General features: G+C 39.5%; 1 protein-coding gene across 3 annotated transcripts in view; it reads left to right on the top strand.

Moving 5' to 3' along the window:
* EPS15 (epidermal growth factor receptor pathway substrate 15) overlaps positions 1–3540 on the top strand; it is a 251598-nt gene extending 248058 nt beyond the window's left edge. For 2 of the 3 annotated variants that reach the window (XM_030207237.1, XM_030207236.1), the window contains exon 25: positions 1227–3540. In XM_030207237.1, the coding sequence (XP_030063097.1) occupies positions 1227–1373 (147 nt within the window). In that variant the 3' untranslated portion in view covers positions 1374–3540. The remainder of the gene's footprint in view (positions 1–1226) is intronic. The other variant, XM_030207238.1, reaches the window with a different exon arrangement.
* Positions 3541–18433: the final 14893 nt, after the last annotated feature.

Genomic DNA, 18433 nt, shown 5'->3' with positions numbered 1-18433 from the left:
TCTCTCTTCAGAAAAATATATATGCAATATATATTAAAAGACAAAACGGACTTGTAAAGACCCCTGAGGCAGGCCTTCGGGCCGAAACACGGCCGTGTCGGGTCGTTTTTATGTACATTGCTATTTTTTAATTATTAATTTTTAATTTTTTAATAAATAAATACATAATCGTTGGTATCCTCAACCACTCTCCTCACTTTTTGTTTTCCTTCCCACGGTTCCGTGAGGGTTTTCACCTCCTTTTTGTTTTTGCTTTATATAGCTAGTTCCATTACAAGTACAAATCTTGGTAAAATAATCTCTCTTGAAGTATGCTGATCATAGATGAATGCAGCTGATGATGTGTATTATGTTAAAGGCAACCTTGATGGTCTGAGAATGCTTTGCTTATTTGCTTAATATAAAAAAAAAAATTGAAGAGGTGAGTTACAAAATCTGATAAACAAAGCTGTTTTCTGGATAAATGCAAGTTTTTTATTTTCAAGAAATCTATCCAACGTAAGAATATTTTCACTGAATAGTATATACCTTACGAAGAAATGCCTTTCAGTGTAACTTTGACATAATGGGCTAGATTCTATATATCACGCCTAAAGGTGCCAAAATGAAATTTGCCCGTGTATTCTATAAAGTATGCCGTAGTTTAGGCATACTTTATAGAATAAGCCTAAATTTCTGACCGGTATATAGAATGTGCCGAGCGCCTAAGTGACTAAATTTAGTCGCAGGCAGTTACGCCAAATAAAACTTGGTTTAAATCCCGATGCCTAAATTAGGCATGGACAGGGTAAATTCTGTAACTGCGTGGATTTTAGAAACTCCCATGACCCGCCCATTCCACACCCATGGCCATGCCCACTTTTCAACTATGCAACTTAGTATTTACAAGCAGCACCTTACCGAATACGCTTAGAAAGTTTTTTTGTGTAAATTTTAATTAATGCCATTTAGTGTTGAGAATAGTTTGTTAATGGGCAATTATTGATGCCAATTGGCTTGTTAACTAGTTTGCGTGCGCAAATACAAAATGTCTGTATGCGCACAATGTAAGTCAAGCTATATAGAATCCGGGGGCATATGGCTATCTATAAAGGCACTTTGTTTCCAGTATGAAATCGTTCTTGAAAAAAAAAATGTACTTAGGTTTTGGAACTCACCTCTTCAATTGCATCACATGAAATAAATTCCTGTTTCTTAGTCCAGACATGTTTCTTTTGAAATTGCAGTATCCTACTGAAGAAGATATGATTGAATGGGCCAAGAGGGAAAGTGAGAGAGAAGAGAAAGAGAGACTTGCTAGACTAAATCGGCAAGAACAAGAGGATTTGGAACTGGCCATAGCACTCAGTAAATCTGAGATATCAGATGCCTGAAGAATTAAGATAAAAGCTGCACATCTTATGGCACAAAGTGTGTCCTTTTCTGAGTCCTGAGCCTTTTCTGGTGTTTGTCAAAGTACTCTAAAAGTTTCAGATTTCAAAGCTTTTGATGCAAACATTTTATCATTCACATTCCAGTTGGGTTTTTTTTCTTAAGAAATATTTTCGGATATACCCCTTTGCTGCATGCCTAATTAACAAGTGTCTAGTACTTTTATAAAAAAATACAAGCTACTGCATTAGTCTCTAGAACAAAAGAAAAGACTTGAAACCCTGGCGAGCTACATTGGTTGTCCTGGTGATGCAGTTTAATTCCTAAATTTAACGTCCTCTATTGTAAGAAAATTGCCTCTTTTGGGATTGAGATGGGAGCTGCTTACGCTGGGTCAGCTTAATGCCACAGAAGTCAGCGCTCTGGCTTCCATAGCACCAAATGCTCCCAAAGTTGAAGGCTCTTTCCATGAGACCTGAAGTGACTTGGGATGTATATTGTTAGTAAAGCACTTTAGTACTTTATGTATGGGATATGGGAGAAAACAAAAAAGCCCTACTTGGCATGATAGATCTCTGACTGGAACTGGGCAAGAATACCACGGCTAAACAGGAAAAGAAAAGATAGCAGTGATTGTCATAACAGAAAGGAGGTTAAAGGTGGACGCCCATGTTTCCTGTAAAGAAATAAAACCTAAAGATGTGTTTCCTGATAGAAATGGATGCACATCTATTTAGTAGGGCAATAGGAATTTAAGAACTCTGAGCTTCTGACTAGATGATACCCTCATCCAACAGTAGGGTTTGCAAGTACCTCTAAGTCGTGTATATATGCTATTAAAGCTAGAAATCCTTTATGCTTCTAAATTTTTCTTCCTTGTCAGAAGCCCCTATTCCTCCTTAACCTTACTATTGAGTATTTCAGCGTGGTTGCCTACAGGAAAGCGTTCTTCCTTCATGTGAGCAATGAGAAGAACTTGCAGCTTAGTCTCAGAGGAGTGATCATTACAATCACACTACCTACACTTTTTACACCCTTTGACCTTTGGTTGCTTCCTGATTTTTGAAAGCATTTGTATTTATGTAGAGGTACAATTGGAAATACTTAGACTGGATAATGTATTATTCTATACATATGTAAATATATATGTGTGTTGCCTCCTTTTAAAAAGAAAAAAAAATGCTTGGACTAACAAAATGTTCAGCACCACTGGTGATAAAAATATTTGGCAGCAATTACAGAAATTGCTGTGGTCCTCTCTTTAACAAAGTGCCACGGAGGCATATTTTCAAAGCACTTAGACTTACAAAATTACATAGGAACCTATGGAATTTTGTAAGTCTAGGTACTTTGAAAATGAGCCCCATTGTCTTCTCTAAACTATGCTAGTAGATGAGGTGAATATATTTTGGCAATATGAAGTAGGTTACATACAGCTATAGCAAACTGTTTTGGGTTTGTTTGTTTTTTTACTTTACAGTTTGAGAGCTGCACTCTTGAATAATACGTAACTTATTGAATGCCAGTTAACTGTGTTAAGAATATCTACCTAGGCCAGAATTTGATTCTCTGTAGTTGCAGATAAACTGGAATTGAAAGTAACTCATTCTCCTATATTTGTGATCCATAATACATTCAATGGTGCTTGCCCCTCTACCCCATTTCATCAAGGAAAAACTACAACTTTGTTGAAATGCACTTCTTCTGAGGCTTAAAGGGATATAAGTCAGGATTTCTATCATGTACAACCTTTAATTAAAGAGCACTGAGACTTCCCAATTCTGATGGAAGTAGTGATATTTAGAGCTACAACCAAGCACAAGGATATTGGGTGCAGCTGAGAGCAGAAAAGGAGAGCCAGAAAGAAACTTCTTTGGTATAGCAGGACAGAGGAAACCAGGCACACAATCTAGTTTTATAGCAAAACTATTTAAAGAAAACTTGAAAAGGAAAGAACATTAAGGTTCCAGAAACTAAACCTTCACCCTGGAGAGCATCACTTTATTATCACTTTAGTAAATACATTTTGTTATAACTTTCTGTATGGGTTACCTGACTTTTCGGGCATTAATTAAGCAAATATCTCAGCTCCAGTTAGGTGCCAATGCAGATCTTCAGGATGAGAAGGAAAGCAGGAAGTGTATACAACTTCCTATTGCACTAAAGAGAGAGAGAGAGAGAAAAAAGAAAACAGTAAACTCAAACTCTTACAAGTATTAATGTCAATAATTTATCTAAAGCATTAATATAAGAAGTGTACACTAATCTTAACTGTTTTACTGGGCTAGATACATATCTTTTGTTAAAAAAATGTATACTCCATGGATCAATTTATGATAGTAAAATGTGTATGTATTATATTCATGCTGATCTGTATTGGGTTTGGATTTCATTTTACCTGAGCTGAAGCTATTCTGGGAAATGACAGATGAGCCATTGCTGCAGTTGTGAGAGCATCACTTAACATAAGTTTTAATTGGCTTTTAAAAAACATGCTCAGGTAGGTTAAGTCTTTGTTAATAGACTTTTCTTTTTATGTTTATATAAATTTTAACTATGGCTTGTAATTATGAAAATAAAATGTAAGCACATAATAAAATATAAATTGTCTTATACTTTTGACTGTTTTATATATTAAGAGACATTAAAATTACTTGATCTAAGTATAAAGTTTTGGGATATGTAGTCTTCATTAGTGAATGGTGTTATCTGATCAAGCCTATCCCAGTGCAAATAGTAACTAGCTCTTCAAATTTATTTAGCTTTGCAGCACAGTCATCTGCTTAAGTACAGGACTTCCCATGCTGGTGTTGTCACGCAGGGATCAATTCAGTGGTTCTTTGCACAGAGCTTTGAGAAATGTCTAATTGATGGTCTTGCTATTTTCACTGAGTAACGTAATGTTTTACTTCCGCTCTCTCTCTCTCTCTCTCTGATTCTGACATAGGACATTCCAATACACATCTGATAGGTTGAAATCTCCCAGCAACAGCACCTCACCTTTCATTCCCAACTTCTGGATATCTAAGACCAGATCTTTGTATGGATTCTTTGATCAGTTTTAGGGTCTACAAAATCCTGAGTGGTGTGGAGCCGGTGGAGGTGAATCGATTTTTCACTCATTCAAAAAGTACAAAGACAAGTAGAACTTGATACAATTGCATGGAAATAATAGGAGGAAATATTTTTTTCACTCAAAGAATAGTTAATCTCTGGAACGTGTTGCCAGAGGATATGGTAACGGCGGTTAGCGTATCTGGGTTTAAAAAAGGTTTGGAGAAGTTCCTGGAGGAAAAGTCCATAGCCTGTTATTGAGATGGACATGAGGAAGCCACAGCTTGCTCAGAGTTTGGTAGAGTGGTGCTACTAATTGGGTTTCTGCCAGGCTCTTGAAGGCTGGATTGGCCATGACTGGGAGCAGGATACTAGACTAGATGAGCCATTAGTCTGACCCAGTATGGCTATTATGTTCTTCCTGTTACCTATGGTCACTTGTGTTTCAAATCCAGTCCCTTACAAGATGTCTTTACTTTGTCTTTGAATGTATAGCAGAATAGTATCTAACCTATTCACTTGACTTGTGCTCCCTCTAGTGATAAGAAGGAAGTGCTGCAGCTAAGTTAAGGGCTGCTTGAACTTGTGTTTTTGGTAGTGGGTGATACTACTGCTCTGTAAGGCAGAAAGTAGGTCCTCTGCTCTAGTCTTGGAATAGCTAAGGGGCCCTTTTACTAAAGGCTTGTTAAGTTGGCAACCCAGAACTACCGTCGGCCCAACGCGGGTGCCGGTGGGAGTTCCACCCCTAGCGCATGCCATTTCTGGTGCTAATGGAAATACTGAAAAATATTTCCGCAGGGGGTTACCTGGTGGTAAGTGCTCTCCCTCTCCCCCTCCCCCCCCCCCCCCCCCACAAAAAAATATGGCCGTGCGGCAAGTGCAAACGTACCACGCGGCCATTTCATTTTTGGCTATTGTCGCCCACGGTGGTAAAAACAGCCGCTAGCACATGTATATGTGATGGAGAACCTGATTCAGATGTTTGGTTCCAAATAGGGTGAAAAAAAGAGAAGGGCTCATTACTGATACTGTTTGCAAACATTTTACATAACGCTTTGATTATATTCTTTTTACATTGAGTATTCAGAATATTACAAAAATGAATGTTATAAACATTATATGCCACATTTATAAAATACCCACTCCAATAACAAATCCACTGCCCCTCCTTGTGTATAGATCAAAGATCAAAAAGAAAGGATGCACAAGACAAAAGCTGTCACTCCCCCAATTTCATTGTACTGAGCAAAAAATAAATTCAGCAAAGTTCTATAAATTAAACAGCCACAAAAACCTCACAATGTAACTGCATTACTGTAACAAAGTATCTGAAGAGTACATAAACCTAGCAAAATCCAACATCAAATCACTTGCTAATTTCAAAACCAATTTTTCAGCATTTTCCAAAGCAGATTCTAATCCTTCATTTTACAGTAGCACATTTTGATCTCTCTAGTTGGAAAAGCTTGAAATGAATGATGATGATAATCTTTGAGCAAAAAGACCACAATGTAAAGAATAGGGTGAAACAAGTACTAACCAATAATAGTAATAGTCACCCCAATGACCCTGGATCTGCACCTGAATCAACTCTTGTGGGGAAAAAAAGGACCTCAGCACATGACAACCAGAGGTGGCCGGTTCAAATCCCACTGCTGATCCTTGTGATCTTGGGAAAGTCACAACCCTCCATTGCCTCAGGTACTAAATTAGATTGTGAGCCCTCCAGGGGCAGGGAAATACCCAGAGTACCTGAATGTAACCCACCTTGAGCTTCTACTGAAAAAGGTATGAGCACAATTCAAATAAATAAAATTATGGGAATCCAAAATTAGGGGACCCTTTTACAAAAGGGCTTACTGCTCGATAAAACAGAAGTACTGCTGGGTTACCGCTTTTTGTGTTAGGCCCCACCCCCAGTGCGCGCCGTTTCTGGCAGTACAAAAGTATTTTAATACTAGTAAAAAAGCCCCGTTTCTGATGCAAATGAAACGGGCTAGCAAGGTTTTCTTCTGTGTGCATGTGGGAGTGTGTGTGTGTCCCTGCCCTCTGCCCTCTCTCCCTTCCCCTGTGCTCTCTGTCCCTTCCCCCCTGCGTTTGTGTTACAGAGATAGTGAGGGCTTCTGCCCCCTCTGAGTCCTTCACTGTTACAGAGAGAGCGATTTGATTCCGTGCTTTGCTGTGTTTTCCTTCACTGTTTGTGTTACAGAGAGAGCGAGGGCGGGGCAGACACTCATGGGGAAACCGGATATCTCTCCCCCTTCACACTTCCGGCTGGAGACTTCATTTAGAATGTTGGTGGTGCCTTTTATATATAGAGATTTGTAGCACCCATGTGTACCCGGTGGTAATCGGGCAGTGGCACGTGCTGCCTGGTTACTGCTGAATTAGCGGGGGAGCCCTTACTGCCACCTCAATGGGTGGCAGTAAGTGCCCCCCCCCCCCCTGAAATGGGTGCAGCAAGTGCTTCACTTTCCGCTCATCCATTTCTTTTAAAAAAGAACTTGCCTTTTACCTGCTGTGGTAAAAGGGGGCCTTGGAGTGCATCAAAAATACACATGGACACTAGCGCAGGCCCCCTTTTGCCACAGCTTCGTAAAAGGACCCCTTAGTTTGCAAAGAATTGCACATATTCAGCCGTCATAGGTCCTGAAAAAAAATCCACTGATCAATAAAGTGCCATAAACCAACAGTCCAATTTTTCACAGGATAATATATTTTTATATTTATTTTTAAATATTTTCACAACTCATCATGAAAATATTGTAAATGGCACTTATGTTATATCCAGACCAGTTGGAAAGAACTCTGCAAGGATCCAGTGCTGCAAAAGGAATTCAGGCCGTACTAAACAGAGCTTCACAGCTGTTTCCTGCCAACAAGCTGCCACATTCTTGGGGGTAAGGGCCATTTATAGTATTTTTATGATGGTGAAAATAAATACAAAAATATAATACCCTGTGAAAGTTGGACCGTTAGTTTATGGCACTTCATTGATAGTCCAATAGATGGTGTTAGAGTCTCAATGGAGGGGGTATCTTAATATCACGCAAATATTACCCAGCTCCCATAGATATCATTAATTATATTTATAGTCAAGGATATTTAGAGACATTTATTCCATGGTGTAGGATCCGTCAGAATTTTCCTAACGCCACCACACAGGCTATTATTGTGAGCCAGGCACTTTTTTATGGTGGGTAGGTATTCCTCATTTGATCCACATACTTTAATATCAATTAAATCAATATTTTTTTCTTCTATTTTTTTATATATATATATATATATTTAAGTAATTTAGCTTCTATCTGTAACGTCACTCAGGACTCCTTCCTTTAGGTACTTTAAAGAAGTAAACTGTTCATTCATCTCGGAGATCTCATACCGACATGAATTCATGTTTCGCAACTAGTGCTGTGTCAAGGTATATCTCCTGAAATTAGAGAAATCATTATCACAAACATATCTTTATCCCTTATCAACTTTCTATATAAGAATTCTCCAAATACCTCCAATTCGCACGGAGAAAGTTCCCCATTTTCTTATGCATCTCTTTTAAAATGGCTGCGGCGTTCATACTCCTTAAATAGTGGAGTTCCTAACTGCTTACGTCAGTGCTTTTATAACAGCCAATCCCAGAGTTCATCCACTAAAACTCCTCCTCCTCCATTTAAATTACTGACATCCATTCGATCTCTCGGTTTAAACCTTTTGGCTGCACCGAATTTAAAGAGAAAATCCACGATTGTTCTTTATAATTTAAAAGGTTTTCCATATTGCCACCCTCCCACCCTACTTTTACATGATCAATTATTCTCCATTTTATATCTGTAATTTTATGATCCAGTTCCATCCAATGTTGTACAAGGGAGCTTCCTCCTTTTTAGTAAGAATACGAGACTTATGTTCATTTAATCGTATTCTAACAGGACATTTACTTCTCCCCACGTATATCTTATCACATGGGCATATTATTACATAGACTACCATAGCTGTAGAACAAGTAGTTACTGAGCGAGATCTTAATATTTGTTTAGTTTGAGGATCCATCCATTCAGGTCCAGATATCGTTTGATTACACCATTGACATTTTCCACAACTACTATGTTGTAAGCATCTTATCTCCTCTTGAAGTATACTTTTTTTCTTTTTTGAAAGTAATTCTCCTATATTTTTGGATCTAGAAAAAGTAATCAGTGGTTCCTCACAGAATATCCCATCCAACTGCAGGATATACCAATTTGTTTTTATAGATTGTACCAAGAATCTTGACAAGGAAGAGAAAGGAAGAACACATACCAATCTCTCATTATCATTATCTTCAATTAATTGTTCCTGAAGTAATAGATCCCTCTGTGCAAAACGTGCACGGAGATATGCTCTTTTATAGTTCTCTCCGGGTAACCCCGTAGTCTAAAGCGATTTTTCAATATCTCCGCCTGCATTTTAAAATCAGCTAGTGAGGAACATAGTCTTCTCAATCTCAAAAATTGTCCTATAGGGAGATTATTCTTCAGATGATACGGATGGAAACTTGTAAAGTGAAGATAGTTATTACGGTCCGTTTCTTTTCGAAAAATAGATGTAACAATTTTTCCAGCCTTCTTTTCAATATGGATATCCAAAAAAATTAATACTTTTTGATCAAATTCAGCAGTAAATCGCAGATCAGGATTTATGGTATTTATCCATTGTAAAAAATTCAATCAACAGTAATTCTGAACCCGTCCAAATCAAAAAAATATCATCTAAAAACCTTTTCCACATATTTACTGAAGAAAACCTACTAGATGTATATATTAAGTTTTCCTCAAATCTGCCATGTATAACGCAGCTACCGAGGGGGCCAACGTAGCACCCATCGCAACTCCATATTGTGACCATAATAAGTATCATTATTCCAAAAATAGTTCTTCTTAATCACCAATGTAGCAAGCTCCATTAGAAATCAGTTGAAATTCGTGGTGAGGGGGAACGTTTTTTTCTAGGTTCTCTTTAATAATATCCAGAGCAGCATTTTGGGGAATATTTGTATATAGCGCGGAAACATCCATGGTAACAAAAAATGCTTCATCGGACATATCAACATCTTCAACATCGCAACATATCTGATGAGTCTTTAAACATATGATTTATATTTTTAACCATTGGTTGAAGAAAAATATCTACCAATTTTGATAATGGCTCCAGAACCGAATTTACTGTAGACACAATCGGTCTCCCTGGTGGATTCGTACAACTTTTATGCACTTTAGGCAAGAAGTAAATATAAGGGACCGAGGGGCTCTTATTAACCAAAAATTCCGCTTCTTTCTTGGTGATCATTCCCCTTATAAGGGCATCCTCCACAATCAGTGCAATATTCTCCGCAATCTCCATTGTAGGATCTTTCGCTAGGGGGGTATAGGATTTAACATCATCCAATTGTTTCTTAGCTTCAGCTTCATACATCTGTCTAGTTTGAAGAGTAACCCCTCCTCCTTTGTCTGCACGTTGTATATACAAGTCTACATTCCCTCGTAATTCCTTCAAAGCTATAGATTCTTTTTTCGACAGATTATATATTATCCATTTCTTTGAGGGATCTTTTTCAATCTTCAATAAATCTGAGAGTATTAGTTTTAGAAAAGTATAAGTAACCGGATCCATAATTTGAGGATACCATTTTGATTTGGGTTTAACCACTGAAATATCCGCATTAGAGGCATGATCATAAAAAATTTTTTTTATTTGCAGGAGTCTAATAAATCGATAAATCGCCACCCTTAAAACTAGGTGATAATGATGATAATCTTATATAGCTCTACTAGAAAATAATTCCATAGTTACTGCATGTTATGCTATTATAAACGATTTCTATTCCACCTATAACACCATGGATTCAAGGCAGATATAAAAAAAAAGGGGGTGGGGGGTCTACCAAATAGCTGTGGTATTAATGTTAATTGAAGAATGTACACCACCTTGAGTAGGTAGGACCTCTTCTTTGCATCAGGTATGGTCTTCGGAAGGGAATATGGAAATTTGGATTGATAAATGCTAGATCAGTACGTAATAAGATTTCTTTGCTTTACTTGCTTGTGAGCAGGGCCGTGGCGATAGTAAGGGTGAGGTGAAGGAATAAGGTGAATAAGGGTGAACTGCATAAGGAGAAAGGATAGAAGCAGAAAAAAGGGGAAGTTACAAAAAATATTTTTAACTGACTCTTAGTTTTTCATGTTTTTGCCAGGGTTTTAGATGCTGCTAAGCCCTCCTTATATTCTAGTTTGCTTCATTATTCAGATTTAATATTGTGGGCTTATAAAACTTATGGAGTCTGATCCTGGATGAATTATGACAAGCAATTTCGGAAGAGTATGGCGCGTGGTAGATTGGATAGTTGAGGTATTTGTGATTTATGGTTGGCTGAACTGACACAATCTCGGGTTTGGCTCTTTCATGGAGGGGCACCCCACCCCCTCAGAGCTGCCTATTTGACGGGAGGGTCTCCAGTTTTTCTGTAGTGCAGGTTCAGGGTATTAACGTCCCCCAATTTGGTTGAGCAATTCAGGTCAAGTGGGAATTCCACTGTGGGTCGGGGATCCATGGAGGGAAAATGTGTGTTTTGAGGTCAGTGAACAAGCAACATGTAAGTTCCAACATCATTGCATTCAGTATGAAGGTACCCACCCAGCCTTTCAATGTTTTGGTGTCTGTTCGTTAGCAGAGGAACAGGGACTAGATTGGGTGGATTGCCTCTTGGAGGATTTACTGGTCAAAGCCCCCTCATCTGTTAATTTACTTTTTTTAACAAGATTAGCTTGCTATTTATTCAAATGTGAGCTGGTCGATACTGTGTGTCTGAATTTTCAAAAGGCATTTGGACAAATTACCTCATGAAAGTCTCCAGAGGAACTGGAGAGTCATGGATAGGAGGTATTGTACTATTGTGGATTAAAAACTGTATAAAAAGATATTCTCAGTGAGAAAGGTAGACAGTGGGGGTTCCCAGGGGTCTGTACCCAGACCGGCTGCTTTTTAACATATTCACTAAATGATCTAGAGATGGGAGTAACTATGAGGTAATTAAATTTGCTGACAACTCAGTTATGCAAAGTTGTTAAATCGCAAGAGCAATTTGTGAAAAATTACAAAGAGGACCTCAAGACCGGGGAAAAAAGGGACCGGGAAAGAGTGGGCATCCAAATGCCAGATGACATTTAAATGTGAGCAAGTCGCACTAATGTAAGTGTGCATGTTGGGAAACAGAGGCCAACCTGAACTATAGCTATGTAATGCAAGGTTCCACATAGGAGTCACCGACACGACGAGGAAAGGGATCTAGGTGTCATCATTGATGATATGTTGAAACCCTCTGCTCAGTGTGCGGTGGCGGCTGCTAAGAAAGCAAATAGAATGTTAGGTATTATTAGGAAAGGAATGAAAAACAAAAATGAGGACGTATATATGCCTTTGTATCACTGGGGTGCGACTGCACCTGAAATACTGTATGCAACTCTGGTCACTGCATCTCAAAACGATATAGTGGAATTAGAAAAATACAAAGAAGAGCGTGAAAATGAGAAAGGGGATGGGACGACTTCCCTAGAGGAAAGGCTGGAATGGCTTATGGTCTTCAGCTTGGGAAAATAAGAGGTAAAATCACAAAGGCGTATACGAAGAGGCAGAAAAGAGAAACATAAAGAAAGATCAGTGTCAGACCAGATGTAGAGAAGAAAGGGAAGGTAAACCTGGAAAGAATTTAGGAGACAACCAATACAAGAAAAAATGGAACAGACTGGGACAAACCAATTACAAAGACAGAAAGTATTTTCAGTTGTTAGGGACTGGAATGTATCAACTTTGAGACCTGTGTTTCTCTTCTTTTCTTGTATTTTGTGAAACATAGGAGGAAACACCTTCTATTATTGCTCTGCTCTGAGATTAGCTTTGTGTATTGGTTTTTAATTGTTTTCTATTTGCACTGAGGCTCCCTTTTACTGCAGGTAAAAGGTAGGTCTTGATTTTCTGCAGGAAATGGATGTGCGGCCATTTCAGGGGGGAGCCCTTACTGCCACCCATTGAGGTGGCGGTAAGGGGCTCTAATCTGGCAGTAACTGGGCAGTGCATAGCACTGTCCGATAACCACTGGGGTACACACTGGAGCTACAAAAATAAAATTTATTTATTACATTTGTACCCTACGCTTTCCCACACATGGCAGGCTCAATGTGGCTTACATAGTAATAATAAGAAGAATTACAGGACGTAAAAGAATATACAATTTGTAGTAAACGTAATATTAGTGGGTTAACGGATAAGTAAATTGAACATAGGAGGAATGAGGTGCAGAAGGAAATGGGCGTTAGGAGTGGCGTAGGAAGATGGAGAGGAAAGATTGGGGATAGCAATAAGGATAATGGGAAACAAGGTCATATATATAAATCGTGGTAAGAATCATGTGGGCAGGCTTTAGTTATGTGAATCATTAGGGTAGGCTTGCTTGAATAGATGGTCTTCAGTGCTTTTCTAAAGGGCAAAAGGCCGTTGATTGTTTGATTGGTCTAGGTAGGGCGTTCCAAAGCTGGCTACCCAGAAAGGAAAAATTGGGTGCATAGAAGGATTTGTACTTAATACCTTTGCAGTTGGGGAGGTGTAAATTAAGGGAAGTATGGGGAGAAGTCAAACTGTTTCTGGTTGGGAGGTCGATAAGGTATTCATGTAGAGATAGGGGCTTCTCCTAAAATATATATATTTTTTTCTTTTAGCGCTGGACATGATGGTGCACTGTGCCAGGCTGCTGCAGTAGCCTGGGGCAGTACTCTTCATTTTTAGTGAGCAGTAAGCCCACATTGGGCTTACTGCCACTTTCTAAAAGGGGCCCACAGTGACTTAAAATGATTTCATTTTTTAAACATTTATATCCTCCATTATCCAAGCAAACTGGGGTTAAATGTGGTTTACATTTGAAAATACAGTGAGACAGAATAATAGAATTCAGTTATAGGAGTGAGTCGATGGATACGTCTGAAACATTTTGAAATTAACATATGTACCCAACTGAACATTTAAAAGTCTGTCCTTGCAGGATGCTGCATGTTCAGAAATCATAGTTATAAGTACAGACAGTTATTCAACATTATCACAAGCATACAGACATCCATACACACATTGCAAAAGTAAACAGCTTCTACAGTGTATATTCAACATAAAGGGATCTTTCACTTGCTCATCTTCCAATGTGGTATATATCATTCAGTGTAAAAATGTAACGAAGGATGCTATATTGGAGAAACAGGCCAGATGCTTAAGACAAGATTCAATTTACATAGACATCACATGAACAATACAGGCCAGTAGGGCCCCACCCCGGTGGGACAGCACTTCACAGAACCAGGACACTGTACATTGATTTCACAGTGAGATACTGAAAGGTAACTTTAAAACCATACAAGAACGTAAGACCTTGAAGTCAGAGATTGAATATTTTTAACACCCACAGAAGGACTTAACAAGGACCTGGGGTTCCTAGCCCTTATAAACCATAAAGCTGTATGTCTCTGTTGATCACCCCTCCCCTCACCCTACCCACACCCATCCGTTAGAATATCAATGATATGCTTGATGTCCCCATGCACCTCCGACCCACCCCCATCCTCCCACCCTGTCAGACTGTCATAGTAATGCTTGAATGTTTTCACTTATATACAACTGTCAGCTAGCACATTTGCTTATTTCCGATCTGAGGAAGAAGGGCAACCTCGAAAGCTAATCAAGAAATGTATTAAGTTATGTCCAATAAAAAAGGTATCATCTTATCCATGTTTTATTTTGTTTGATTTCTATTGATAACCTAAGAGTGACTAACACGGCTACCCACACTCCTCTACAGTGTATATCCAAAACTTAATTTTATTTCCTCATTTCCATCTTGCCAAAATTCTTGGCAGGCACATTTACAGATCAGACAGAACCTAAAGCAGTCCAAAACAAGTCAGGAAAACACAGTTTATATTTAATTTTTCAACCACCCTTAGGATTTGCATTTAAAAGCAATACCATGTGCATGTATGGTCTGGATAAATTAATTAAACAGTCAATGTTTAAAGCAAGTGCCCAACAATATGTAATAACTTGCTAGCAATAATGAAACAGTGATGGAATATTCGCACAGCAAGCAGCCTAAGCCAACAGATTTATTTTTCCATTGAACATAATGAACTTTGTATGAACTTGGTAACTAATACTGTACTAAATTATTTATTTGTTACATTTTGTATCCCACATTTTCCCACATATTGTAAGCTAAATGTGGCTTACATAGTACCGCAGAGGCGTTTGCCGGCTCCGGTGAGAACAAATACAAAGTGGTGTGGTAGGATAAGATGTGTGGTATAGCCCAATTAGGATCGTACAACGGAAGAGTTGAGTTATATCATACGTACTTTAGTTTTGTGTGTTGCCGAGGTCAGGCATTTAGGTTGGATCGGCAGGGTATGCCTTTTTGAATAGGTTAGTTTTTTAGTGATTTCCGGACGTTTAGGTGGGCGTGCGTCTTTTCAAGGCTTTCCGGTAATGTCGTTCCACAGTTGTGTGCTTATGTAGGAAAAGCTGGATGCGTAGGTTGATTTGTACTTGAGGCCTTTTGCAGCTTGGGTAGTGCAGATCTAGATAGGTCCGTGTTGATTCTGATTGGTTTCTAATTGGTATCTTGATCCAAGTCTGTCTTGTAGCCAGGGGCTTCCACGAGATAATTTTTGTGAACCAGGGTGCAGATTTTGAAGGCAATGCGTTCTTTGATTGGGCGCCAGTGTAGTTTTTCGCACAGGGTTTTTGTGCTTTCATATTGTGTTTTTTTTTCCAAATATAAGCCTTGCTGCTGTGTTCTGAGCAGTCTGAAGCTTCTTTAAGGTCTGTTCCTTGCATCCCGCATAAATTCCATTGCAGTAGTCTAGTGGCTAGAAGACTTTGAATATTTTGTTGATGGAAAAATTTTCAGTAAAGGCTGTGTTGAAGTTTCTTCCTTGGACTGAGAAATGGCACTTGGCCCTGGTAAATTTGCTCTAATCCTGTGGCTACTGATAGTAGTCTGGTTGTTGTCAATGATTCCCAGTGGAGTTCCTAGGGCAGCTGACAACCCGTGGCGGATCGCTAATGCTTGCGCCCTCCCCGGTGCATTTTTACGTGCTGGGGGGGGGGGGGTGCCGCGTGCGTGTTGGCTTCGCTCGTTCCATGCTCCCTCTGCCCCGGAACGAGTGGTGTCGACAGGCGCATAGCACCCCCCCAGCGGTGTGCACCTGGGGCGGACCGCACCCCCCCCCTAGGAACGCTACTGATGATTCCTCTATGTGATGTACTTTCACATTCACTGTCTTGGTTCTCCTCATCATCATCATGGTCACAGATTTCTGATTCACTACTTGATGACTCATCTTCCCACTGCAGGAGTATGACTACTCTGACTTTCTGTGCAAAATAATCCTGATCATGGGTTTTTGAAATAAAAATCTAATGACTTGCTGTTGCTGCATGTTTCTGCTTAGAAAACATATTTGGGAGTGGAACAGTGATGTTACTGCAAGCGCTAAAGCAGATAAAACTTTGGTAGGCAGCTTTGTCCTAGGAGAAGTACAAAGAAAATGAACTACACTTTTAACAACTAGCTAGGTCGCTGCCAAGGGTGTTACTAAGATTCCAGAACGGTCTGTCGCCCCTCCATAGTTCTTGCTACTTCTGACAGGAGAGAAAAACTGGTAGACAGCTTGCATATGAGAAGTGTGAAGAAGATTCACTACACTATCACACAGGTGCCTGTTAAAGGTAAAGCTGCTGTAAACTAGACAATGTTGGCACTTTTAGACTGACTGGACAGGACTTCTGCATGGAGGAAGCCCTTCCCTCATTATTCAATACATAACTGTGAAATAGTAATTTTTTTTTAAGTGCATTTTTATATATACCCTGCAATCCACAAAGCAAAGGAGCAAGTTCTCACTAACCATCTTTTTGTTTTGATGTATGCATAGGAAAAAAAATGTTAAATGCTCCCAGGTTTCAACCTAATTAATGGGGGTTTTTTTTTTAAATTATATTTTAAATAGTAACGCTACTGTGCACCTGATTCTCATAACATGTAACTGGTGCCCCTTTACTAAGTGAAAATATATCGCATGAACAAATGTAAACCTCTCCACAAGTGTCTACTAAGTCTTTTCTGGATACTTGTGGAGAGGTTTACATTTGTTCATGCGATATATTTCACTTAGTAAAGGGGCACCAGTTACATGTTATGAGAATCAGGTGCACAGTAGCGTTACTGTAGGTATGCTTGCAGGTATGCTTGTAGGTATTTATTGCATTTGTATCCCACATTTTCCCACCTCCTTGCAGGCTCAATGTGGCTTGCAGTACATCATGAATGGAAATACATAAGATAGATATTTAGTATTACAGACAGATCTTGGGTGACATAATGATGATAAGACAATTAGTCTAACAAGTCTACTTTGTTAGACTAATTGTCTTATCATCATTATGTCACCCAAGATCTGTCTGTAATACTAAATATCTATCTTATGTATTTCCATTATTCATGATGTACTGCAAGCCACATTGAGCCTGCAAGGAGGTGGGAAATGTGGGATACAAATGCAATAAATACATACATACATACATAGGGAAACCTTGTAACCTGCCCCTCCTGGTAGTGGGAGGTGGGGCTGGAGGTGGGGATAGTGCTGGGCAGACTTATACGGTCTGTGCCAGAGCTGGTGGTGGGCAGACTTATACGATCTGTGCCCTGAAGAGCACAGGTATAAATCAAAGTAGGGTATACACAAAAGTAGCACACATGAGTTGTCTTGTTGGGCAGACTGGATGGACCGTGCAGGTCTTTTTCTGCCGTCATCTACTATGTTACTATGATTTAGAACTAATTACTACTGTAACCGCTGAAACTAATACTTTCTCTGTGTACAGCAGTAGGCTGCACAAGCCAGCGTGTTTGAAAATATAAGTGAGAGTAATTAAAAATGCAATCAACAAATCAAGTACGACAACGTCTTTGTTTAGGGGATGACGGCTGCGCGGGGCCGAGGGAAGGAGAGATTTACCTTCTTTGACGTCATACCGTCTCCTGCTTCAATGTAACCTCGTTGCCCCAGGCTTCCCGGGGGTGGGGGGAGGAGTGAGAAGCTCCCCAGAGAGTCTAATGAGGTGGAAGGAACCTACTTGTTGACGTTGGACTTAGCTCCTGACTACTTGCGTGTGTGACGAGTATTAGTTTTTTAAAACTGCAAAATTCAACAAGGAAGTAATTGTGGAACAAAGACCCAACGTGCCCCCCCGCAATGCCTCGGTGACACAAGTCGGACCCGCCTCCCTCCGCCTTTCCTTCGTGTGTGCTCAGTTGTGTCATTTTGAACAGCTGCTGCTGGGTAGCGATAGGGAAACAACAGGTTAGGGGCGGGCTTGCACCTTAAGGTAGCCTGACAACAGCCCAGCTCTATACCTGCAGCGCGCCCTCTTCTGGGACTGGAGTGCGTGTAAAGATTGGTGGATCCATCATCCGGATAAGATTAGAAGAGCAGCGACTGTGCAAATTACTGCTCCGTCTGACCATCAGCTCTAAAGGGCCTCAAAGCAAGAAATAACTACGGTTCCCTAAAGGGTGTTGCAAAAAAAAAAAAATAATAATATAATAACAAAGCAACACCCTTTTTTTTCTACAGGGAAAATCTTGTTAACTTTTCTCAGTTTTCCACCTCCCTAACGTGGGCAAATCTGTTCTGGGGGGGTTTTCAGTAAGTCTGAAAAGCGTTTATGGCTCAGATCAATCAATCCCTTTGTACGTCCAGCCTGAAACATGGCAACTCATTAGGGGCTGATCAAGTTTAAACTTTATAGAAGTTTTAACGTTCATCAGCATCTTGATTAGTGACTACAAAGTGTAACTCTAAATGCTACATTTAATTTGTGATGATTTACTACTACTACTACTACTAGTTAGCATTTCTATAGCGCTACAAGG

The sequence above is a fragment of the Microcaecilia unicolor genome, chromosome 6 (genome assembly GCF_901765095.1).
Source record: "Microcaecilia unicolor chromosome 6, aMicUni1.1, whole genome shotgun sequence".
Lineage (NCBI taxonomy): Eukaryota > Metazoa > Chordata > Amphibia > Gymnophiona > Siphonopidae > Microcaecilia > Microcaecilia unicolor.
This window is presented reverse-complemented; position numbering and strand designations above follow the sequence as displayed.